At 36.1% G+C, this 22,729-nt stretch overlaps 1 protein-coding gene across 16 annotated transcripts in view; it reads left to right on the top strand.

Annotated features, from left to right (window-relative positions):
* The window catches only part of LOC5574086 (collagen alpha-1(XVIII) chain), a 980,207-nt gene that overhangs the window by 920,592 nt on the left and 36,886 nt on the right, over positions 1-22,729 (top strand). For 15 of the 16 annotated variants that reach the window (XM_021840445.1, XM_021840446.1, XM_021840452.1 and 12 more), the window contains one exon: positions 19,226-19,354. In XM_021840445.1, the coding sequence (XP_021696137.1) occupies positions 19,226-19,354 (129 nt within the window). Of the gene's footprint in view, positions 1-19,225; positions 19,355-19,413; positions 20,497-22,729 lie in introns of those variants that run through there. The other variant, XM_021840457.1, reaches the window with a different exon arrangement.

Below are 22,729 nucleotides of genomic sequence, written 5' to 3'. Positions count from 1 at the left end.
CATTGTTTGCCATCAAAATTCAGCCCGAGCATATAAACACAATTCTATTTGACCCAACAATTATGACAGATGCTCACAGTGCAGCGAAAGCAACACAATCGAAGTAACCATTTTATACGCCGATCATCGCGCATACATTGATGCGTACAAGTTTTTTTTTCTCAGTACGGCGGATAGAACATTGTTTACATTCTCAATTATACGCGGTCGTTGAGGAAATTTCATAAAACTTCGTGAATTATAGAAATTTTACGACATGTGATTGGAATGAAACCATTAAGGACATATAGGATGGAATCCATATGATGGCAGAGAGAATGGCTTCTTCACACATACACACACATTTGCTGGTAGTTCACATTATTTCTTAAAATATTTCACTTACGCTTTATTTGCTAACAAGACATCGGAACACTATGGTCTTACAATTTCTATAGTTGTAGTAACTCAAAACTAGTTAATTTTCTCGAATCGTGCTCATTTTCAATACAAACGACGAACCTTCCTACGTTTGTTTACAATTATTCATCCGCGAACGAGAGACACTTTTCACCAAATTTTATCATTTTCGCTGCACATAGAACACCGTACACAGTTTACAAAACACTTTCTAGTTAAATTCTGATGAACACAACTTAAAACTTCACAATACCGTACTTAAAACAATCACCGATGTCAACTTTTTTTTTTCTAATTTCGAGTCGGCTGCCTGTTAGCAGTGCTGTTAGGAATGTTGATGATTACGTATACCGGGTACCCCCGTTGGTTTGACCACATTTAATCTGAACACTTTTTAATTTGTACCCCGCTAATTTGCACATCGATCAGATTAAAAATGGTTCAAACGTCATTTAGCTCATGGAACAAAGTAAAGTGAAATGGAACGCTGTAGAACGGAGCGCAGAATCAAAACGGAGAAACAGGTAACCATAAATACGGTTCTAGGGTGACTAGATGTTCAAATTAAAAATGAACCCCGATAGTTTGCATGAGGTACCGTTCAAATTAACGGAGGTGCACTGTAGCATCAAGTAATACAATCCAGTTGAAGTGAAAATGACTAAATCTGACACAGCGATTACTGGCAACGACATGTTATTAAAAATAATTTCACTATTGCCAGCAAATAAGATAATATTGTTTTGTGCACCACTACTATCAAACAGAAATTTGCGGATTCAACGGAGTTTCACCTTAAGCGAAGAAATACAAAGCTTTTCCATTATGAAAATAAGTGCCCGGTTAAGAAAGTCACACAGGAGGCCGGAAAAAACTAGTATTGTAAAATGGTGTCGATACGTAAAATTGTGTTTGATACGACGAATATTAGCACTTACGACGACGTAAAACAAATGTATGGTGATTGGGATTCTGATTTTTTACAAAAGTTATCAGATTTTGTTTCCAATTGGTAACTTGGGGGTCGTCCATAAACCAAGTAAGGGGGAGAGGAGAGTGTCGACCAAATGACCAGGAAGAGCCACGTGGTCTTCATACTAGTGAGGGCGGGTCTCCTATATTGACAACCTCCCCACCCTTTCTAGGAGAAGATTCAAATATGACGTCCAACATTTTTCGAAATTTAACATTCTCTCACGACTAACCCACTAATTACACGGAACTCACACACCATCTCCCCCCAAATTACGGACGTTTATGTACGACCACTAGAGCCAATGTTTATAATATCTCATGTAAAACATTTTAGTGATATTTTTACATTTCAAATACGTCACAGCGAGCGTAAATCGTGCTATTGACATTATTTGTCCGCAAATTGCACCAGCTCGATAAAGAATGCTTTACAAAATCGCACAACTTTTGATCAAAAAAACATACACCTATGATTTTTTTTATATTTTGTGTATAACTACCCTAGCTTCAATGCAAAAAGTTTTAAAATCGGTGGTTACAAACACCATGAAAATTCAGTTTTTCAGATAAAATCCAATATGGCCGCCAAATATTGTTATGTTTGCAAATGAAGCTCTATGTGCCTATGTTCTCTTTCCAAAACCATGTTATTGTGAAGGGGTTGTTGATGAAATTTCTGTGTTATGGCAGTTTGAGTGAGCCACGAATTGTCAAAAATCGTGGGGTCTTCGAAAACTGTTTCAATTATAATCATCGAGGGGTTCATCAATTTGAGCAACTAAATTCAGTTTCTTTACATGAACATTCTGAAAGACCACGTGTAAATAGTGGGCCGGTCTCAGCGAAAATTACTCAACTGTGGCAGTGCTCATAAGAACACTAAGCTGAGAAGCATGCTCTGTCCCAATGAGGACGTCATGCCAAAAAGAAGAAGGTAAATTAGGTAAAACGTGCAATTTTTATGACTTTTTTTCCCGTGATCAGGCATATACTAAGTTTGAAGGTAATATGATGATTCTTGACAATTAAGATGTTTCTTCATAAAATAATATATGGCTTTAACGTTAAACGCTCCGTCATCGTCATCATCGTCACCATCAAAACTTCAAAAGCAGATTTTCTGTTCAAAACTAAAAATTATTCGATGAAAATGTGTTCACTATATTTCGGTTTCGGTGAACACATTTTGCTGGAAATTTTCTTTATTTTGAACGAAAAAACTGCTTTTGAATTTTTTTTTACTTTTGCCACGCTAATTCGAATTTTTATCCCACTTTGGGCCAAAAATGATTCCGTTGGGCACGCGACTGGTCATCGCCAAAAACAGCGTGCTGTTGCATTGTATAAAAAACGATGTTTTCCAAGAGCTTTTCTCATATGTGTTGTACGAACTAAAACAGTGCGACCATTGAAGTGGTACTGGCCAATAAAGATACGGTTCCGCGGACCCCCTGTTGAGAAACGTGGCTTTAGACGGAATGAGTGAGACTGGACAATTGATTCTGGTTGTACCGTTTTGATTCATATTACGGACAGCTTCAAATTCCGGACACTCTCGTTTGTATGGGAAACATTTCACACGAAATGTTTCAATTTTCGCCGTCCAAAAGTTCTCATTTTCGAGGCTCGTTTTATTAGGTTTTTTCCATAAATATCATTGCAAATTTATAATGCCCAACTACCTTAGACGTCTCTTAAGTGGTTGAACGATTTCAATTGATGATTTGACTGTTCCATTAATGATTATCATGAGCTGTCCGTAATTCGAATCAAAGCGTCCGGAATATGAGGCAAAAGTGAGGGAGCGTCCGGAATAAGAATCATGAAAAGGCCACACGTTTTGATTTATTTAAAATTATTCAAGTTGCGGACGCGTATTCTTTACCCACCATCCGAAAGTTAAGGGCTTCCGACGCTCGATAACGTTAAAAAATCATACAGAATGATTTATTTTGTATGGTCCAAGCTGGGTTATACTTCACTGAGGCCTTAAGTGTCCGTAATATGAATCAAAACGGTATAATAATCACTCCTATACCTAGCACAAAGATCATAAATGAAGCGGTTTTCATAATTCAAAGCATATTCTTTTGAACATATAAAAGCACTAAATGGCACTATCGAATGTTACAACTATCAACTAATATAATTTATCATGAGAACTACACTTATCATAAACGAAAATTATCCGTGTGGCGTAGCACCGGCCGAACCACCAGCGGAATCGTGCAAAAATCCATCACGTAGAACGCGAAAAAATAAAAGTGACAGACAGTTGAAAACACAACCACTCGCAGCGCGGCCTACTGCCTTTTTTCTATGTACACCGTTCAATGGCATTCATACACTATCCCAAAAATGAATCACAAACATTTATGTAAAAATTTATATGCCTCAAAGCATCCTTACGATAGGCCCTTGTTTTGAAAATTGGATAAGATTTAATTTTCACTGTGTTCCGTGCCATTAAAGTTCGATCAAAAATTACAATTTACACGCTTCAAAACAAAGAATATTCATAACTTCTCCAAACCTCAATCGTTTTTTTTTTTATTTTTTTGGAGAGAAAGTCTTTTACTTGAAAAGGATTTAAACCATAATAAAGTTTATAACAGCTTTCATAAATTAAACTAGAAATTTCCCTACTTTAGGATAAAAGCTCCGGTTTTTGCCAGTCTACGAGAAAATGTCTATAAAAAATATATGGGAAGCCAAATTCTACTACAAAATGTATGTAAAATATCGGAACTGAGCTAAAACCATGTTTTGGCTTTGAAAATCTCGTTGGTCAATATATGCCACCAGAACCAGATTCAGAAAGAGATTTAGTTTTGGTTCCTAAATTGGCCAATCACATTGATTTCTCATGAGAGTGGCCATATTAGGAGTACCCTGGCTAAATTAGGCGTATAGGAGTTAAAATTATAAGGAAAATGAATTGTTTTTTTGATGTTTTGAATCAATTCGGACGAGTAAATGAATTTATTACTATCACGTGAATGTAATCTAATGAACACAAAAGTTTTCATTCTGGTTGGCTATGTAAAACGGTGTCCACTATGGCTAAAACTGGTGCTTCTACCCTACTACTTATTGAACTACAAAGTATAAGTTGAAGACAAATACCAAAAAACAATTGAATCGTAAAATCAACTTTTATCCATTCAACAGTTCTATTACAATACATAATTCAAACAGTGTATAAAACTTCAATGAAATATGCATATTCTCAAACATTCAAGGGCTGTCCATGACGCCCAGTGTGCCTCTTATGCCCAAAATTTCCCTAAATGGAGTACAAGCTATGAAATATATGTAACATATTGCGGTTCCTTGATTTATACACAAGGTGTGAAAAAATGTCAATTTTTAGAAAATCTTCCAAATTATATATTTGTTTACATTTTCAAATATTTAACATGTCTAATACAATTTAGAATATCTTCAAATAAGTAATAAGGTCTATTCTTTCAAATCTCGCATAACTTATGATCTCGCCCTAAATGTCATTGGTAACCAAGTTTGTATAGTTCGTTGTTTTTAAGCAAATGCATGGATCAAGATAAAAATTATCACCATGGGAGATAGAGGAGGATTTTAATGAATAACGATGAATAACGTAGAATTGGTAAAAAAAAAACGCGTAAATCTATTCGTTTGCACAATAACAACAAGCTACACACTAAATTACCAGTGGCTTTTAGGGCAAGATCATGAATAAAGCGAGAAATGAGTCTGGTTGCGCTAGATTAGGTTGAGACCTAATACAAAAACAGCGGGCTCGATGGAACAAAACTCACGAAATAAAAATAAATCAAATGAGCCAATTTTAGCTAACCTCACATCTAATGTACACCAATAGATCTAACTGTAAAGAAATTATTATTTATTACTAAAAAAGCAAGAATAAAGTTTGTATCGGTGAAAGAATTTGCAAACTTTAATTTGATGACTTCAAAGCCGAGTGATTAGAGTTCGCGGCTACAAAGCAAAGCCATGTGTCTGGGTTTGAATCCCGGTCGGTTCAGGATTTTTTCGTAATGGAAATTTTCTTGACTATCCTGGGCATAGAGTATCATCGTACCTGCCACCGATATACGAATGCGAAAATGGAAAGTTTGGCAAAGAAAGCTCTCAGTTAATAACAGTGGAAGAGCTTATAAGAACACTAAGCTGTAAAGTAGGTTCTGTCCCTGTGTGGACGTTAATGCCAAGAATAAGAAGAAGAATTTGATGACTTTTGACCAGCTTTGGCCCACTGTGTGCAGCGCCATCACGCTACTTTAAGCTCCGAGCTTTGAGGGCTATTTTCTTTACGGCACGCGGAGGTTTCATCGCGGACAGTAAAACTTTCCACCCATCGCCGACCCATGCTCGGGCGTTCTGCGTCATTAAACTTCCCTGACCCTGCCTGCTGCCACCAATCACCCGCGCGCCGTGCTTCTCAAAAGTGGGAGGAAAGGTTCACCCAGCAGGATTTACACGCTTCCCGCCACCCATCGCTTCCGGGTTGGGTGGGAATTTCGAAATTCTATTATGTGAAACATTTTTCTGCCCGCTTTTGACCGAATTCAGTGTGTTGCTCTGAACTGACCCGCAGAATAATAGTGCCAGTTCTCCGAAACTCATTACAACACGTTATGGTAGATGCGCGGGTTTCGGTCACGTTGGACCAAATGTGTTGCACACTAAGATTTTTTTCACGAGCTCGGCTGTGCAAATCTCGGATTTTGAATTTTCACCAAAATTCAGCTAACAAACTGACAGGTTGCTTAGTAACAAAGCATAATTTACTGATTCTAAATTAAGTGTGGGTCTTTTCAAATTCAAAAAACATCTATCTGAATCAATGACTAAAAGTCGAAGAACAAGAAGTGATTAAAAACTGTTTTTTGTTTATTAGAAAGAATAATACCTGCAGCAAATCATGTTCGACTTTTTTCCTTTCGAAGAACAAGATTTCGAAAGGACAAAAGGTCGAAAGGACAAAACGTTTTTTTTTTTTTTTTTTTTTAATTTCTTTATTAGTATCATTCCAAACATTACATTCATTATTTCTTATATCTAGGTGTTCTGTGTTATTAGACAACACTATCATCCTAATTTGGTAAAACAAATTTAAGATTTAATTAACATTTTGTTAACAACATATTACATTTCATTTTCCGTAGCAGTTCAGTTTTTTTTTTTTACAGGTGAGTTGATTTCACCTGCTTATAAGAGAAAAAAAAACGTTTTTAATATACTTAACCTAACTTAACCTAAACATATAACGCATTAATCGTGGCAATAGAAGATTGTAACGATTTTTGCCTGAAATTATTGATTATTTTATTTGACATTTGTTCTAATGTTTCAACATTGGATATTCTATGTACCGTTTTGATTCATATTACGGACACTAAAGGCCTCAGTGAAGTTTAACTCACAAAAAAGCATGTAAAATAAATCATTCTGTATGATTCTTCCGCGTTATCGAACCTTCAAACCCCTTAACTTTCTAATGGTGAGTGAAGATTTCGATTCCGAAACATGAATAATTTTAAATAAATAGAAATGTGTGGACTTTACATGATTCTTATTCCGGACGCTTCCTAACTTTCGCTTCATAATCCGGACACTTCGATTCGAATTCCGGACAGGTTAAACAAATCATAAATAGAAAAGTCAAATCATCAAATGAAGTCGTAAAGCCACTAGAGAGACGCCTAAGGAAGTTGGGCATTATAAATTTTCATAGATATCTATGGAAAATGCTTGTTAAAACAAGCCTTGAAAGTGAGAACTTTTGAACGGCAAAAATTGAAACATTTCGTGTGAAATGTTTCCCATACAAAGTAGAGTGTCCGGAATTAAAAGCTGTCCGTAATATGAATCAAAACGGTAACTCATTGGTACTATACCAGGGAGGAAGCCTCAGAATCATTTTCAAAATTTTATTTTGAATTCTCTGCAGAGCTTTCTTCCTGGTATTACAACAGCTAGTCCATATTGGTACAGCATACAATATGGCTGGCCTGAAAATTTGTTTGAATATCAAAAGCTTGTTCTTAAGACAAAGTTTTGATTTTCTATTAATAAGGGGATAGAGACATTTTACATATTTGTTACATTTGGCTTGAATGCCCTCAATGTGATTTTTGAAAGTTAAATTCTTATCTAGCATGAGCCCTAGATACTTAACTTCATCTGACCAATTTATTGGAACCCCTCTAATCGTGACAACATGTCAACTTGAAGGTTTTGGTTTTGGTTTATGTGGGAATATTATTAGTTGAGTTTTGGAAGCATTAGGAGAAATCTTCCATTTTTGCAAGTATGAAGAAAAAATATCCAAACTTTTTTGCAATCGACTACAGATGACACGCAGGCTTCGTCCTTTGGCGGAGAGGCCTGTGTCATCCGCAAACAAAGATTTTTGACATCCCTGAGGTAACTCAGGTAAGTCAGATGTGAAAATATTGTATAATATTGGTCCCAAAATGCTGCCTTGAGGAACACCAGCTCTTACAGGAAGTCTTTCAGATCTGGAGTTCTGATAATTAACCTGAAGTGTACGATTTGACAGATAACTTTGAATTATTCTAACAATGTATGTTGGAAAATTAAAGTTTTTTAATTTTACAATCAAACCTTCATGCCAAACACTGTCGAATGCTTTTTCTATGTCTAGAAGAGCAAGACCAGTAGAATAGCCTTCAGATTTGTTGGAACGGATCAAATTTGTTACACGTAAAAGTTGATGAGTGGTCGAATGTCCATGGCGGAATCCGAACTGTTCATTGGCAAAAATTGAATTTTCGTTGATGTGGGCCATCATTCTGTTCAAAATAACCTTTTCAAAAAGTTTACTGATGGAGGAAAGCAAACTGATTGGACGATAGCTAGAAGCTTCTGCAGGATTTTTGTCTGGTTTTAAAATTGGAACAACCTTAGCATTTTTCCATTTGTCAGGAAAATATGCTAATTGAAAACATTTGTTAAATATATCAACTAAAAATGATAAGCTACTTTCTGGAAGTTTCTTGATGAGGATGTAGAAAATTCCATCATCGCCAGGAGCTTTCATGTTTTTGAATTTTTTAATAATAGTTCTCACTTCTTCCAAATCAGTCTCCCAGGCATTTTCGAAAACGTTCTCTTGATTGAGAATATTTTCGAACTCCTGAGTAACTTTATTTTCAATTGGACTAGTAAGTCCTAAATTAAAATTGTGCGCACTTTCAAACTGCATAGCAAGTTTTTGAGCTTTTTCGCAATTAGTTAGTAATAATTTGTTTTCCTCTTTCAATGCCGGTATTGGCTTCTGAGGTTTTTTCAAGATTTTAGATAATTTCCAAAAGGGCTTAGAGCCAGGGTCCAATTGAGAAATTTTATTTTCAAAATTTTTGTTTCTTAATTGAGCAAAACGTTTCTTGATTTCTTTCTGCAAATCCTGCCATATAATTTTCATAGCAGGATCGCGAGTGCGTTGAAATTGCCTTCTCCTCACGTTTTTAAGACGGATTAAGAGTTTAAGATCATCGTCTATAATCACGGATTCAAATTTTACTTCACATTTTGGAATTGCAATGCTCCGGGCTTCAACAATGGAATTTGTTAAAGTTTCAAGAGCATTCTTTCTAAAGAAATGTTAACATCAAGATTAGAGTCAACATACGTTTTATATATATTCCAGTCAGCTCGTAAATAATTGAAAGTGGAGCTGATAGGATTGAGAATCGCTTCTTGGGATATTTGAAATGTAACAGGGACATGATCAGAATCAAAATCAGCATGAGTAATCAGTTGGCTACAAAGATGACTAGAGTCGGTTAAGACCAAATCAATCGTAGATGGATTTCTAGAAGAGGAAAAACATGTGGGGCTATCAGGGTATTGAATTGAGAAATATCCTGAAGAGCACTCATCATATAAAATTCTGCCGTTGGAATTACTTTGAGAATTATTCCATGACCGATGTTTGACATTAAAGTCACCAATGACAAAAAATTTTGACTTATTGCGAGTCAATTTACGCAAGTCAGTTTGGAGCAAATTAACTTGCTGCCCAGAGCATTGAAAAGGCAAATAGGCAGCTATGAAAGTATATTTACCAAACTGTGTTTCAACAGAAACACCTAAAGTTTCAAAAACTTTAGTTTCAAATGATGAAAACAGTTGATGTTTTATACGCCTTTGAATGATGATTGCAACTCCCCCACATGCCCCATCAAGTCGATCGTTACGATAAACAAAAAAGTTAGGATCTCTTTTGAGTTTAGATTCAGGTTTTAAATACGTTTCGGTAATAACTGCTATATGCACGTTATTAACCGTAAGAAAATTAAACAGCTCGCCCTCTTTACCATTCAGAGAACGAGCATTCCAATTTAAAATATTTAAATTATTATTTGGATCCATTAGAAAAACGTAATCCAATAACAATTTGATTTGTAAATTTTATACCTACTTGGACTGCTTCAGTCAAAGTGGTGGCTTTGAACATTGGCATCAATCATTAGATTCAATTGTTCAGTTAGAAAATTAAAATCAGAGGCAGACATGTCATGCGATTTCCCATTGGAATTTCCGGTAGACGAAGAAGCGGAGTTACCTGTGGCGGTAGGGTTTTTTCCATTTGATTTGAAACAAGTAGAATGGGTACCCATGGATCGAACAGGGGAGGAGTTCGAATTTCCTGCTACGATATCGGCAAAGGATTTACCGTGGGTAGATACATTCGAAATTGAAAGATTCGAACGGCTACCCGACGGATTAAAATTAGTTAGTGAATGAGCATGATTATGATCTTCTTGATGGGTATGATTCATGATCAAGCGATCGTTAACTGAAAAATGAGCATTATTCGATACTCTACCAGGCAAATTCCGGAAACGACCGTTATCGTAACGGATATTATCTTTCATCTGCCTGGCACGAGCCTCAATGACCCTTTTGCGTGAAGGACAATTCCAAAAATTGGACTTATTATTAGCCCCGCAATTACAGCATATGAATTTGGTGGTATCTTCCTTCACTGGACAGACGTCCTTAGCGTGAGAAGAACCTCCGCAAATCATGCATTTAGCATCCATGCGACAATTTTTTGTACCATGACCCCACTTTTGGCACCGACGGCACTGAGTGGGGTTCTGGTAATTTCCTCCAGGTTTCTGGAAATGTTCCCATGTCACACGGACATCAAAAAAAAGTTTTGCTTTTTCTAAAGCTTTAATATTATTTAGTTCTTTTTTGTTAAAGTGAACTAAATAACATTCTTGAGAAAGCCCTTTCCGAACAATGCCAGATTGGGTTCTCTTTTTCATAATGATTACTTGGACTGGGGAAAATCCAAGTAAACTAAAATTGTTCAAGAGCTTGATGTATCCACATTTCTTATTTTGTGATTTTGTCACCACCCAACTATCTGCAAACATCCTGCATAAACTAAAGGTAGCTCTCAACTGCGCAGTAAGATTTGTATATAACTTAAACAGATATGCTCCTGTTACTCAGCTACACAAATCGTTGATTGGTTGTTCATTCAACAATTTTCCCTTAGTTAGATCCGTGTTTTTACTGCACACAATTGTAACCAAAAAATGTCCTGCATACTTGCATCGTAAACTTATTCGATTAAGAAGCCCTAGAGGTATTAAATTTTCAATGCCGCGATCTATAACTTCATATTATGCAAGTTCCCTTCTTGTTAGAAGTATATACAATTGGAATTCTTTGCCGGCTGAATTTCAGTCAATTGTTTCCTCATCGCATTTCAAGAAATCAGTTTTACAGCAAGTCAATTAAAAATTGCATTTGATCTGTTTCTAATAGTTTGATTTTTGTTTATGGCGCACTTCATGTTACCTTAGACAAACTGAAACATAAAAGACATGGTCTTAAGTTTATGGATGAGTAAAATAAATAAATAAAAAAAATAAATAAATCATTTATTCCATTTTTGATCTCTTCAGGAGACTTATAGTCACTTGAGAGACCTTTCAAGACAACTTTGAACAAACGTTCAGTTTTGTCGTCATAAGTAAAAAACTTGTGCTTCTTCTCTTCAAGATGTTTGAGAAGAAGTTCACGATCTTTAAGAGTTTCCGGCAAAACGCGACAGTCTCCTTTCTTTGCGATTTGGAAGGAAACCTTGATTCCCCTAATGGAGTTCAAGATCTCCTGCCTAAATCCCCCAAATTCGGAACAACTGACCACGATAGGCGGCACTCTTTGCTTCCTCACTTGAATCAAAGAGCCTGGGCTAGAGGCTGCTTCGATTTGGTGTTCGGAAAATTTGTCTAGAGCATCGAACTGATTGCTCATTTCGATACAATTATTCATTTCACCCTTGGAAGAAAGTTCGCATTCCGGGGAAACGTCCTTTCTTCCATTCTTGCCACGTGTAGTGACAGTTTTAAAACCCACTTTTTTGGAAGGAAGTAGTGAATTCAGAGATTCACCCTTCCTTTTGTTAGTTGTTGATACCATGTTTAGTTAATAATCGAGAAAGACGTGACCTTCGAGAGGTTTTTTCCCTAGACGGTGTCCAAGAAGGATTACCACCGCTAGCTTTCGCCAACGGGTCCAACGAAAAATCGAAGGCACGGGTCCAAACAAGGATCGTAAAGGGATCAATAGTAGAAAAATAGTACTGAAAAGTACTGTTTTAGTAGCACTGAAAAGTACCGTTTTTAATTTTAGCACTGAAAAGTACTGTTTATGTAGCACTGAAAAGTACTGATTTATTGCTTTAGGTAGTTTTTAAGAAAACTTCCAAGAGCAGAGAGAATTCGTGTACGCACAGCACGAAGGTACGATGCGCACTGAAGGACAAAACGTCAAAGAGAGAAACACGAAGGGGCAAAGGTTGAAGCTGTTTTTCTAAAGAAAGAATAATTTACCACCCAGTAAATCTTTTCTAGTATTTTGTCCTTTCGTCCTTTTGTCATTTTATTTTTCAAATGTTTAAGAAAACGACCACCGTCCATGAATGAGTGCCGTAGCCCTAATGCATTACCCCCTCATCACCATCAGACCGTTGGTCGTATTTCATCTATGTAGAATAAATACTGTGCAATTTTCCGAGGGATTTTTTTCTATCCTCATTCGCCATGGTCGGAAATCAACTTTGGCATACGCAATGGGTACATTGTTATTTTTTCTTCGAAAAAGGAAAACACTGTATCTATTCTGCGATAGAGAGCAGCAAATGGACGGCCGCGAATATGCAGAAACAGTGTGGACTATGTTGCGAACACCATCAGCAGCAGCCATCCAACATCATAATTTTCAACTATTTTAATAATAAATTAATTAAACTAGGGTTGTGGCACGGATGGTGGTGCGGTGGGTGGTTTTGAGGTTGAAAAGCTACTGTTTCGGCAATGAGCGGGACGGACGGACGGACGGAATTCCGGTGGTTTCTGGCTGGACGGAACCAAGGCAACATGGGAATGCTTTCCCGCTGCTTGTCAGTCATTCAATCAGTCATTGGTTTTTTTTTCTTTTAGCTTTAAACATTGATGTGTCGAGTGAGACGTAATCCATATTTCAAAACGAAACGGAAATGCACTAATCATTGTAACGTTGCCCAATAAAGTTCGATAGCCATTGGGGGGCATCTTTCAGTGGTTTTTCTTTCAACAATTCTTCAAGGTGAAGATGCATCGAAACAAAACCTCGAATTTTCAAAAGCACAAATCTAGGAAACCGGACAACGGGTTAGCGCTAACAATTTGTTCGGTTTGTCCCACCAGCGAATGACCAGTGACTTAAATTTTCAGCACAAACGGATGTCTGGCTCTCTAGATTTAGTTTCTTGCAAATTTGAGGTTTGGCTTCAATGCATCTTCACCTTAAGTAGTCAAGGGATATTCCAAGAAATTGCTCCAGAGATTCTAGAAATTGAATTGATTATTGAACAAATCCACAAGAAGTTTTTAATAAAGGTTCTTCAAGAAATCCTATAAAAAAAACATTCTAGAAAATTTTTGATGATTTAACTATTCCTAGATTCCTTTATAAATTACCTTTTGATATTTTCACAGATTCAATAATTTTTTAAGAGTTTTTTTAAACACCTTCCAGGATTTCCTCAAATGATTCACAATCATTTAAGGTGAAGTAGGCCGTTATCGAAATTTGTACGCATCCTTGATGATTGTAAGTCACAATTTGGAGTTAAAGAAAATCGGTAGGTGTTGCTGTGACGCAACTGAAAAAGTATCACCATACTTTCTGTACATAAGCGCCTACAGTGATGCTTTTCCGGATCAATATGAACAATGTGGGACTGAGTTTTATCACTTTGAAATTGCGAGCTGCAACGTCAACATGGCTACCCAAACGAATGTCGGGCTACTAAGCCTTACGTCCTAGTTTTTCAAGGCATCCTTTCTTGGATTTATGCAGCAGAGAGGGGCATCGGTCATCCAAGAAAAATCAAAAAAATCATTAAAATGTATTCCTTCCTGACCTGTATCACCTCATTAAGATATTTTTGTTATATTAAAGTAACTTACTTTAAGTAAGCCATGAAATTACCAACAATTCTGGTAAAACATATCCACAGTTTCCTACAAAATTTCCTTCAGAAATAATTTTGAATATAAAACAACTATTCGTATCACACAAGCATATCCGAATACAATCGTAATTTGGAGCATGAATGTGTTTATACCATATTTTAACGAAATGTGGACAAACTACTTTGGTCTTGCATATACTGTTCCCCAGTTCCGGACAGTTTGATTTGTTACATGATAACTGCAGTGGTGAGTGGTGCACTGTCTTAAAATACATTCGTTTTTCATGGATATTGTCGATCATGCAATAAAATAAAAGAAATGAATATTCAGAACAATATTGCAGGCATTGCAGAATTCGTTCTGAATTGATTTCGAAGCATGATCAAAGCAAGCGAATAAAAACATCACATCTGTATCGATCCATGACCAGCAGTATCTCGCAAGTTGTAACAAGGAGAACCCCAAAGAGAGAGCGATCATAAATCCCAAACACTAGTGCCCCCCCAAGTTTGGAGCTTTTTCAGATGGGTTTTATCATGCACTTTTATTACCCCGCTATAATTAGAGCTCTATAAGTTGATGATAAACAGTCTCTTATGATATGTTGCGTATTATGATTGTTACAGAGAGTGATAAGTGATACATACTCTCAATTTGCTCAGAATTCATCCTCTGATCCAGAGTTTCTTTAAAATTACCTTCAGAAAACAAATGCAAGACATGGCAGCTCCAGAAATTCTTGGAGGTATTTCTACTGGAATTCTTCCAGAATATACACGAGTAACTATTTCATCCATCAACACGTACAGTATGGCCACATCATCAACTTTCTTCCACAACACATACAGTATGGCCCAAAAAAAATGCGAAAATTGTTTGAACGTGAAAATAGCATCCACAAGCGTTATTTTCATTGTTTTTGATAGTGAATGTAATTTCTGATTATTGTAGTATATTCTGGCACAACTTCGCTATCCAGGACAATTTTTGTCATATTTTTCTTACTGTCCTAAATAATGTACTAAAGCAACTAAATTCAAATGTTTTGTCCGCCCAAAGCTAGAAACAGCGTCTGATTGTCGTATACTCTGGTGATAACTTTTCCACCTTAAAAATTCACACTTTATTGTTGAAAATTTTAGTTTGTTTGATATCAGAGGATGGAGGAATTCTTAGAGAACGTGTTTTTCATTATCACAATAAAATATTTTGCCAGGGTCATAGTTTTGAGGGCATTTGCGTCTCATAGGTTTGATACGCCTTTATTTTTTGTTAAGGTTGAATAAAAAATAAATACGGAGGCCTATAACAGATTTTTGAGGATGAAATTTGTTTCTACGGTTAGAGACAACTAATATCAATACTAGCTCATAGGTTTTGAACAAAACGGTGCCGCTTATCACACTTATATGAACGTTCAACCAAAGCTCTCCAAAATGAGCCGTTTTCTCGAAAATATGTTTAAGTCTCCAATTACCTAGATATGAACCTATTCTATCATTTAATATGGGCGTATGCTGGAGACAAGGCCTGTTAAGAATCCCACGCCATCGTTGATGTTTTAGAAGCTTTCATCAAAAAGATATTGAACTCGACGTCCGCATGGTAAAATTTGAAGCTATGCCTTCCAATTTCTCTCTGATAAGGTGAAAGTAACAGAATAAAATCATATCCAAAGCAAAAAACTGAGTCTTAATAGATTAAACAATACAAGTAATGAATAATATTTATGTTTCATTCACATTTTCTATGTAAAAGCTACCATAAAACATGATATGACGATTTTCGCATTTTTTTATGGGCCATACTGTAGACGTAACGGGACAAATTTCATGGCCAACTTTTTATCCGAAATTTGTGAAAATCGTGATAATTATGACTGACATTACTTCTGTAAAACAAGAATCGTTTAAATAATTTTTGATGAAATTCGTCAAAAAATTCGAGTTGAAATCTACAATATCTACAATTAGTTTCAGAATTAATTAGTGAAATTAATGGAAAACTAGTGAAATTCTTGGATGAAGAACATTTGATTATATTTTTTAATGGAGGCTTCAAAATAGACTGTAATGGATCCTTCGGAAGAATTCAAGGGAAAATTCCATAAATACATTTTCAAATATATTTATAGGTAGATGAAAAAACAGAATTTAGTACTATACCATTTAATTCCACTAGAGTTTGTATCCTTTGACAGATACGTGTATTTCGACCTCAACTGTAAGGCCGTCTTCAGTGTCGTGTACTAGAGTCGACTTTAGTCTAGTACACGACACTGAAGACGGCCTTACAGTTGAGGTCGAAATACACGTATCTGTCAAAGGATGCAAACTCTAGTGGAATTAAATGGTATAGTACTAAATTCGGTTTTTTCATCTACTTATAGGTATTCTACTAAACAGCTCGAAGATTTATTATCATATTTATAGGATTTTCCAGAAGAAATACAGAGGCAGTATTCGGATAATTTCTAGATCTAGAAGAAATAATTCTTTCTATTGTACCTTTAAGAAGAATGTCTAGAAACCCAAGCAGAAGAAAAGTTCTACTGAATACCAAACTAAGGTGTGCACAGATTATTACGGATTATTTGTTTCTCCTCGGGAAAGCATTCACCGTTTTAACGGGAGAAGCTTTAAGGTCACTTGTGATTTCTTAAATTCCCTCTATAACCCAGCGTCACATACCACAAACACTCCTAATATCCTAATGGTTCACTGCAATCATTACCCAGTCGATAAACTCAGTTTTCAAAAAATAGTTGCATGGTTGAAAAACATTGAAAAGAAAAAAACGGACATTGTCTTTAAGCCATTTAGCTGCACAAACTGTAACTTAACACTAGACAACGGACAAGCGTGCTCCAGTGGTACAGCCGAGAGAAATTCCTAACGAAAAGTTTCAAATTATTGAAGCGGAAATCGAACCCACACCCCATGACACAATGCGCTTCAATGCCTGACGACATTAACCGCACAGCCACACGGCCCGCTACTGATAGCGTCAAGTTTTTTTCAAAAAAATATGTGATAATACAAAGAATTGACACCATATTATGGTTCGTGTTTGCTTAAAATATTTGAAATTACTATTGAAGTCGTTCAAACTTTCTAGTGAAAATCCTGGCTATTCCATAAATTGATCTAGAAACTTGTCACATTCCCAAAGAAAGGTTGCATGAGACGGAGACAAAATGATACTAAGAGGAAGTTTAAAACTATTGCAGAACATGCCATCATAAGCATGTTCTGCAATAGTTTTAAACTTGTCCGTCCATTTGTTCGCTTTGAATGTTAGGCACATAAGAAGTGGCTCCTTATTGTACCGCCAGCTTTATGTTGTGTTAATTTGTAGCTTTTTGTCAATTAGTTTTATATAAATCTCACTCGATGTAATAACTATGTGTCCCTAGACTAGTTACAATATTTTTGTTGTTTTTCTCAGGCTGGCCCTTCAGGCTTGTCCTGATTTTTTTAACCTGACTGGGGATGAACCTGCCTACGGCAGAAAATCCCTTCAATAAAAAGTAATTCAATTCAATTCACTAAGAGGAAGTAGTGACCTTCGACTCACCTACCAATTTCTTCTAAAAAGGTTCGAACGTGGAACCACCATGAAGTAAACTAATCGAGTCATTCCGTTACAAGAAAAAAGTACAAATTTTACATGAAAGAATGAGTAAATGGGTTTTACTTTGTACTTACTCTATTTTGACGACTTACGTACTAGATTAAACCTTAAACCTAGTGTTGTGTGGCGTCAGTGTCCAAGTGTATCCCACGGCGACAGGAAAGCGAGGATCTGTCCGGACAGAAGGGGGACACCGGCTTCAGGCCGATCACTCCGCAGCAGTCCTCACCATCAGCCATAGCGGTACAGCGGCGCACTTTACCACGCCATTGATTTTAGGGTAGAAGAGGAAAGCCTAAATGGAGAGGCATATTGGGGGCACACTTTGGCAATTATTCAATTACTCCTGGGTGAATCTTGGGATTAGTTCTAAACTTCGTTCACAGCTCTTACCGATCTCCAATAATTTCCAGTTCACTACTCCATCATGGTGCTACAGCGCCTGCATGTGAACTAGGTAGACTTAGCTGTAGGATGAAATAATTTTCTGCTCACCAAATCAAACATCCAATTTCACCAAACACTTTACCAACTGAGATTTCCTATACATTCACATGCACTCCACTTAAGTGTTCTTGCCGGCCTGGCTTTTAATATCGTAAATTGGCTTTGGCTAGCTAGACTTGCCTGCTTAGCGATTAACCGACGACTGACTCAACTTTCGCTTCAGTTTGGAGATGTACCCTTAGGTAGTGTTCATGGCGATCTAGTACATGGGTGGCGATAAGTTGTAATGAGAGAGATTATGAGAGAATAGTTTTGGCTAGGGTTTCCGATACCATATTATGGATATAACCTTGGTGTAATCTGGTCTTCTCCTCATGATGGAGATCAGGCCTCGCTCCCCATCTATTGCGCTCTCGGCTTTAGGTAGCTATATAGATGATAACTCTCATCTCTTAGCGTGATCGTATTGCGGTCTATTTTGGTATGCGACACTGGATCAAGATGAAGGGGTATAATGTTCTGTTGTGTAGTGTAGTGGTTGATACATGGTAAGATGACCTATACTTTCATTTTGAACGGTAGACAGTGGGAGCTATACTGATGCTCACGCGATCTACAATTAGTGATGATGTGAAAGTTACAAACTTTCCTAAAAACAATAAATTCATCAAGACAATCCAGCAGAGATACCGTAAATTCCTTTAAAATTCCGGAAATCTCTATTCTTCTCTGAAGGGTTTTATATTTTCAAGAGTTTGTCTGGAAACTATTTTTCTCAAATTGTATCAAGCTTTCCGTCAAAAATGCTATTTCAACTGCCACCATATATTGCAACTAAGATTTTTTACGAATTTGACCAAAATTTGCTGTTGGAATTGCTTAGCAAATTGATCTAGTGATTTGAAAAATCAATGAGTTCTTCAATTCTGTCAAAGAGAAAGTTATACAATTTTCTAAGTTTCAAGCATTTCTCTTCGTATCATCCAAAACTATCAAAATTAAAGTAGTTCACAATTTGAAGGTAATAAATGCAAGTAATGAAACGCTAGCTGTATTTTTAACGTATCCATGAAGATTATATTCAATGATCGATCAAAATAAGTGCAATTTCCTTTTATCTGATTCACCATAAATACATTTTTAGCACTTTCCGCATATTGTTTCAAACTGTCCAAATTACCTCATCTCTCTTTCGGATAGAAAATCAATATTACCGATATTAAATCCACAATTTTTCCTCCACTCTCGTCATTTTGCAGCTCGGCACTCTGGTCCCGATAGCGACGCCAGCGCCCCCAACGACCACCGTGATTCCACCGCCCCACCGGCCTGACCTGCAGGCCTCCAATCTGATCAACAACATCCCCCAACCAATCGAAGGACCCTCCGTAAGTTTACTATCGCAAATAAATCTTTTATTATTCTCACTTTCACCCCACTTTCGAAGTCTGCTCCTGCTGCACACTTTGGTCCTGGTCGGTCAGAACCGCGTATAGCCTCGTGCAATGAAACACACCCAGCCTCTTTTTCTTCCACCCCAACTACGTACTTCAGCCAGCAAGAATGAAATACAATTTATTCCCTCTCAAAATTTTATCCGTTCACCCCTCATCCCCTCTAGACGGACCCCGGGCAGTCAAATTTCCCCATTTCCCCAATTGCCCGAAAAAGATACAATTGGACCACTTTTGCGGGACATTCTCGCTCCCCAATACCACCACCTTCCCATTTTGGGTTGTGAGAAAAAAAAAACGAACGCCAAAAAATAGCAGTAAGCTAGCTGTATACCTATAGGTGGCGATTCGGCAAAAAATTTATGACACAAACGCTGTCATTGAAATTTATGTTTCATTTTTCCGGAATAATAATCCAATATTTATAATTTAAAACGTCTCTTCATTATCATCCCCGGGATCGTTCCCGATGCCACTCGGCGGCGTAGTGAGGATGGGGGATGGCTATAGATTTGAGAAATTCGGAAGTATCCAACAGTGATACTGTATTAAAAGAAATGGTTTGAAATGTTTTTAACAGTAAAATTTTTTCTAATTTTTTAAATTTTCATAAATTTTACGATTTCCTATCTAAAAGCACTTCTTACAAGCCTTCACTTTTTTTTAAACAAAACATATAGCCTTCAAATGTTTAACTAGATGGAAAATCAACTTAAGAATAACAGATAACATCTGCGCAGGTCTCATTTTACAGACTTTGTCACTATTTTAATGCGAGTTTTTAAACAGTCGATTTTTAATTGAAGGTCTCATAAGTCTCTTTTTAACCAAAATGGTTTCCAAAATCTCTTATTTTACAGTTGCAGTGAATCCTAGTGCAAAATTCTAGAGACTCTAACACGACTATTCCGACTATTCCGACTATTGCTCTAAGAAAATTTTGAGAAATTCTCCTAGTGATTTGTTCAAGGATTTCTTTCAGTAAACTTTGTTACTTTTCTCTAAGATTTTATTTAGTACCTTTGTAAGGATCTATATAATTGCCGTAATTTATTTTTATATATCAAGCGCGTGCTAGAATAAGGGCGTTAGTCGCATGATCGATTTCTCTTCATCGATCCTTTCTTCTGTGAATAAAGGTGACAATGGGCGGTCCTCCTCCCCCATTAACCCTTACGTAATTAATGGGTGGCCCCCAAGATACAAATTGGTTAGAATTTTTACACCTCAGACCACTTGGCATCGATGCAATCTTGCGTTCTAAGGTGAAAAAATGCTAACCAACTTGCATCTTGTCACATTCATTCACAGAAGAGAGGATCGAGGAAGAGAAATTGATCAAGCGGCTTACGCCCTTATTCTAGCACACGCTTGATCTGTGCTGTTACGTCAATAGGGCCTATCTAACATGAGCGATTCGCTAATAACTTCGCTAAATTAGATAAAAAAATATTACAGATTATATTTTTTGTTAATCAAGCATTTCATGTCAAATCGGTCAGTCACAGAACTCGACCATCTTCGATTTGGATTAAATTTTGCACAAGTTTTTGGTATGGTAGAATAAGTGTTTTCCATAGAAAAATTTATCATTATGACTCAAGTGTAAATTTTGAAGATGGCCTATAAATTTTTGCATACAACTTATTCGAAAAATTCCAACTCCGAAACTAATGATTTTAGAGAAAAATGTTCTATGAAGAAGTTGTAGTGAACCTTTTAGATTATAAGAAAAAAAATATACACTGAAAAAATATTTTATTTATTTTCATAGAAAAATAAAAAATAAAACTTAAATTTCAAATTACACAAAAATTCCATTTTTAATTTTTTTTAAATTTTTACCATAGAATCTTGATAGTAAAAAGATGTTTGGGACAATGTTTCATGATGGAGAAATTTTTAATAAAAAAGTTTTTCTAAGAACAATTTGATTTTTTGTCAAAATACGATGATCGTGAAATGATTCTAAGCCATGATGATTGTATGAATAATTTCTCTAGAAGTAGCCATTTTCGAATTATATCGAGTTAAATGCAAAAAATATTGTTTAAATATTAAAATCGGCCATTTTCATTAGTTATTCGCTTTACATACAAGAAAATTCTCAAAAGATTAGTTCCGTTTTCAAAGATACTACGGATTCAGACAGTGCTAAAAGAATTCCTCCAGCAGACCCTATGTTTATTTTTCTAGCGTTTTTTTCCAACCATCTTCACATGCACATGAATCTTTTCAAGAATATTTCAACAGCTTCTCTAAGGAATTTCCCCGGAGATTATTCCAGAACTCTCAAAAAAGATCCTTTATATATCTCGGTGGGAGTTTACCCGACATTCCGAACAGGGGATTATTCGTGCAGTTTTTCCTAACTTTTCTCCAGTAATGTTTATATAAGATTCCACACTAGCGAAGCAAATATCGTTAAGAATTCTGCCCAATATTTTTAAGGCATTCTTGAATATTATTTAGGGATTAGATTGATTATTTTTCCAATAATTGTTCAAACAGTTCATCTGAAAAATTCTCTTTGACTTCCTCAAGAATCCATGAATTTGTTCAGTATTTCCATAAAAAAAATTCATCAGAGTTGTGTTTATGATTTTCTCCACAGTTTTTTGTTTCGGAAATATCTCCAATAATGTCCGAAGGAAATCCTTGATAATTCTCTGAAAGGATTCCTAGTAAATTATGTGAATTTTTCTTAATTAATTTACGGAAGAGTTCCTGAAGGAATCATAAGAGAAAACTCTGGAGTAACTTCTGAATGTCAAAGAATCACTGGATATAATCCTAACTTTGGAGTTTCTAGAGACATTTCTGAAATAGTTCCTAACAAAATCTTTACAGTATGTTTTGGGGCTATCACTAAAAAATCTAGTATGAATTCTTGAAGTTTGACTTGGACTTTTAATGAAGTTTTTGGAGGAATTTCCAAGTCCGAATTGGTAGCTCGTAAAATAATCACTCAATGGACTCCTAAATAGATCTACGAAATAATGTCCGGAGGAAAATTTAAGCAAATAGAGTGGTTCATACAGTGGTAGTGTGTGTCCAATAATAGTGATGGAAAACTACTTTTCTGTATCCAGCGATTACAGTTTTAAATTTTATTAAAGTAACTTATGAACCACTTTAAGACGCTTTGAAAAGGCGTTTTTGCAGAGCATAGAAGAAACTCGCTTTCTCTTTTCTTTCAGGAATATTGACGTTTTTCTTACAAAAAACACGTCTACTTCAAATGCGAATATCTCTTACTAGTGTAAAAATATAAAAATTTTTAACAGCATCCGAATGTCTAAAATTTGT

Source organism: Aedes aegypti, chromosome 2, assembly GCF_002204515.2.
Source record: "Aedes aegypti strain LVP_AGWG chromosome 2, AaegL5.0 Primary Assembly, whole genome shotgun sequence".
Classification (NCBI taxonomy): domain Eukaryota; kingdom Metazoa; phylum Arthropoda; class Insecta; order Diptera; family Culicidae; genus Aedes; species Aedes aegypti.
Note: the sequence above shows the minus strand (reverse complement) of the source record. Positions and strands in the feature narration are given on the sequence as shown.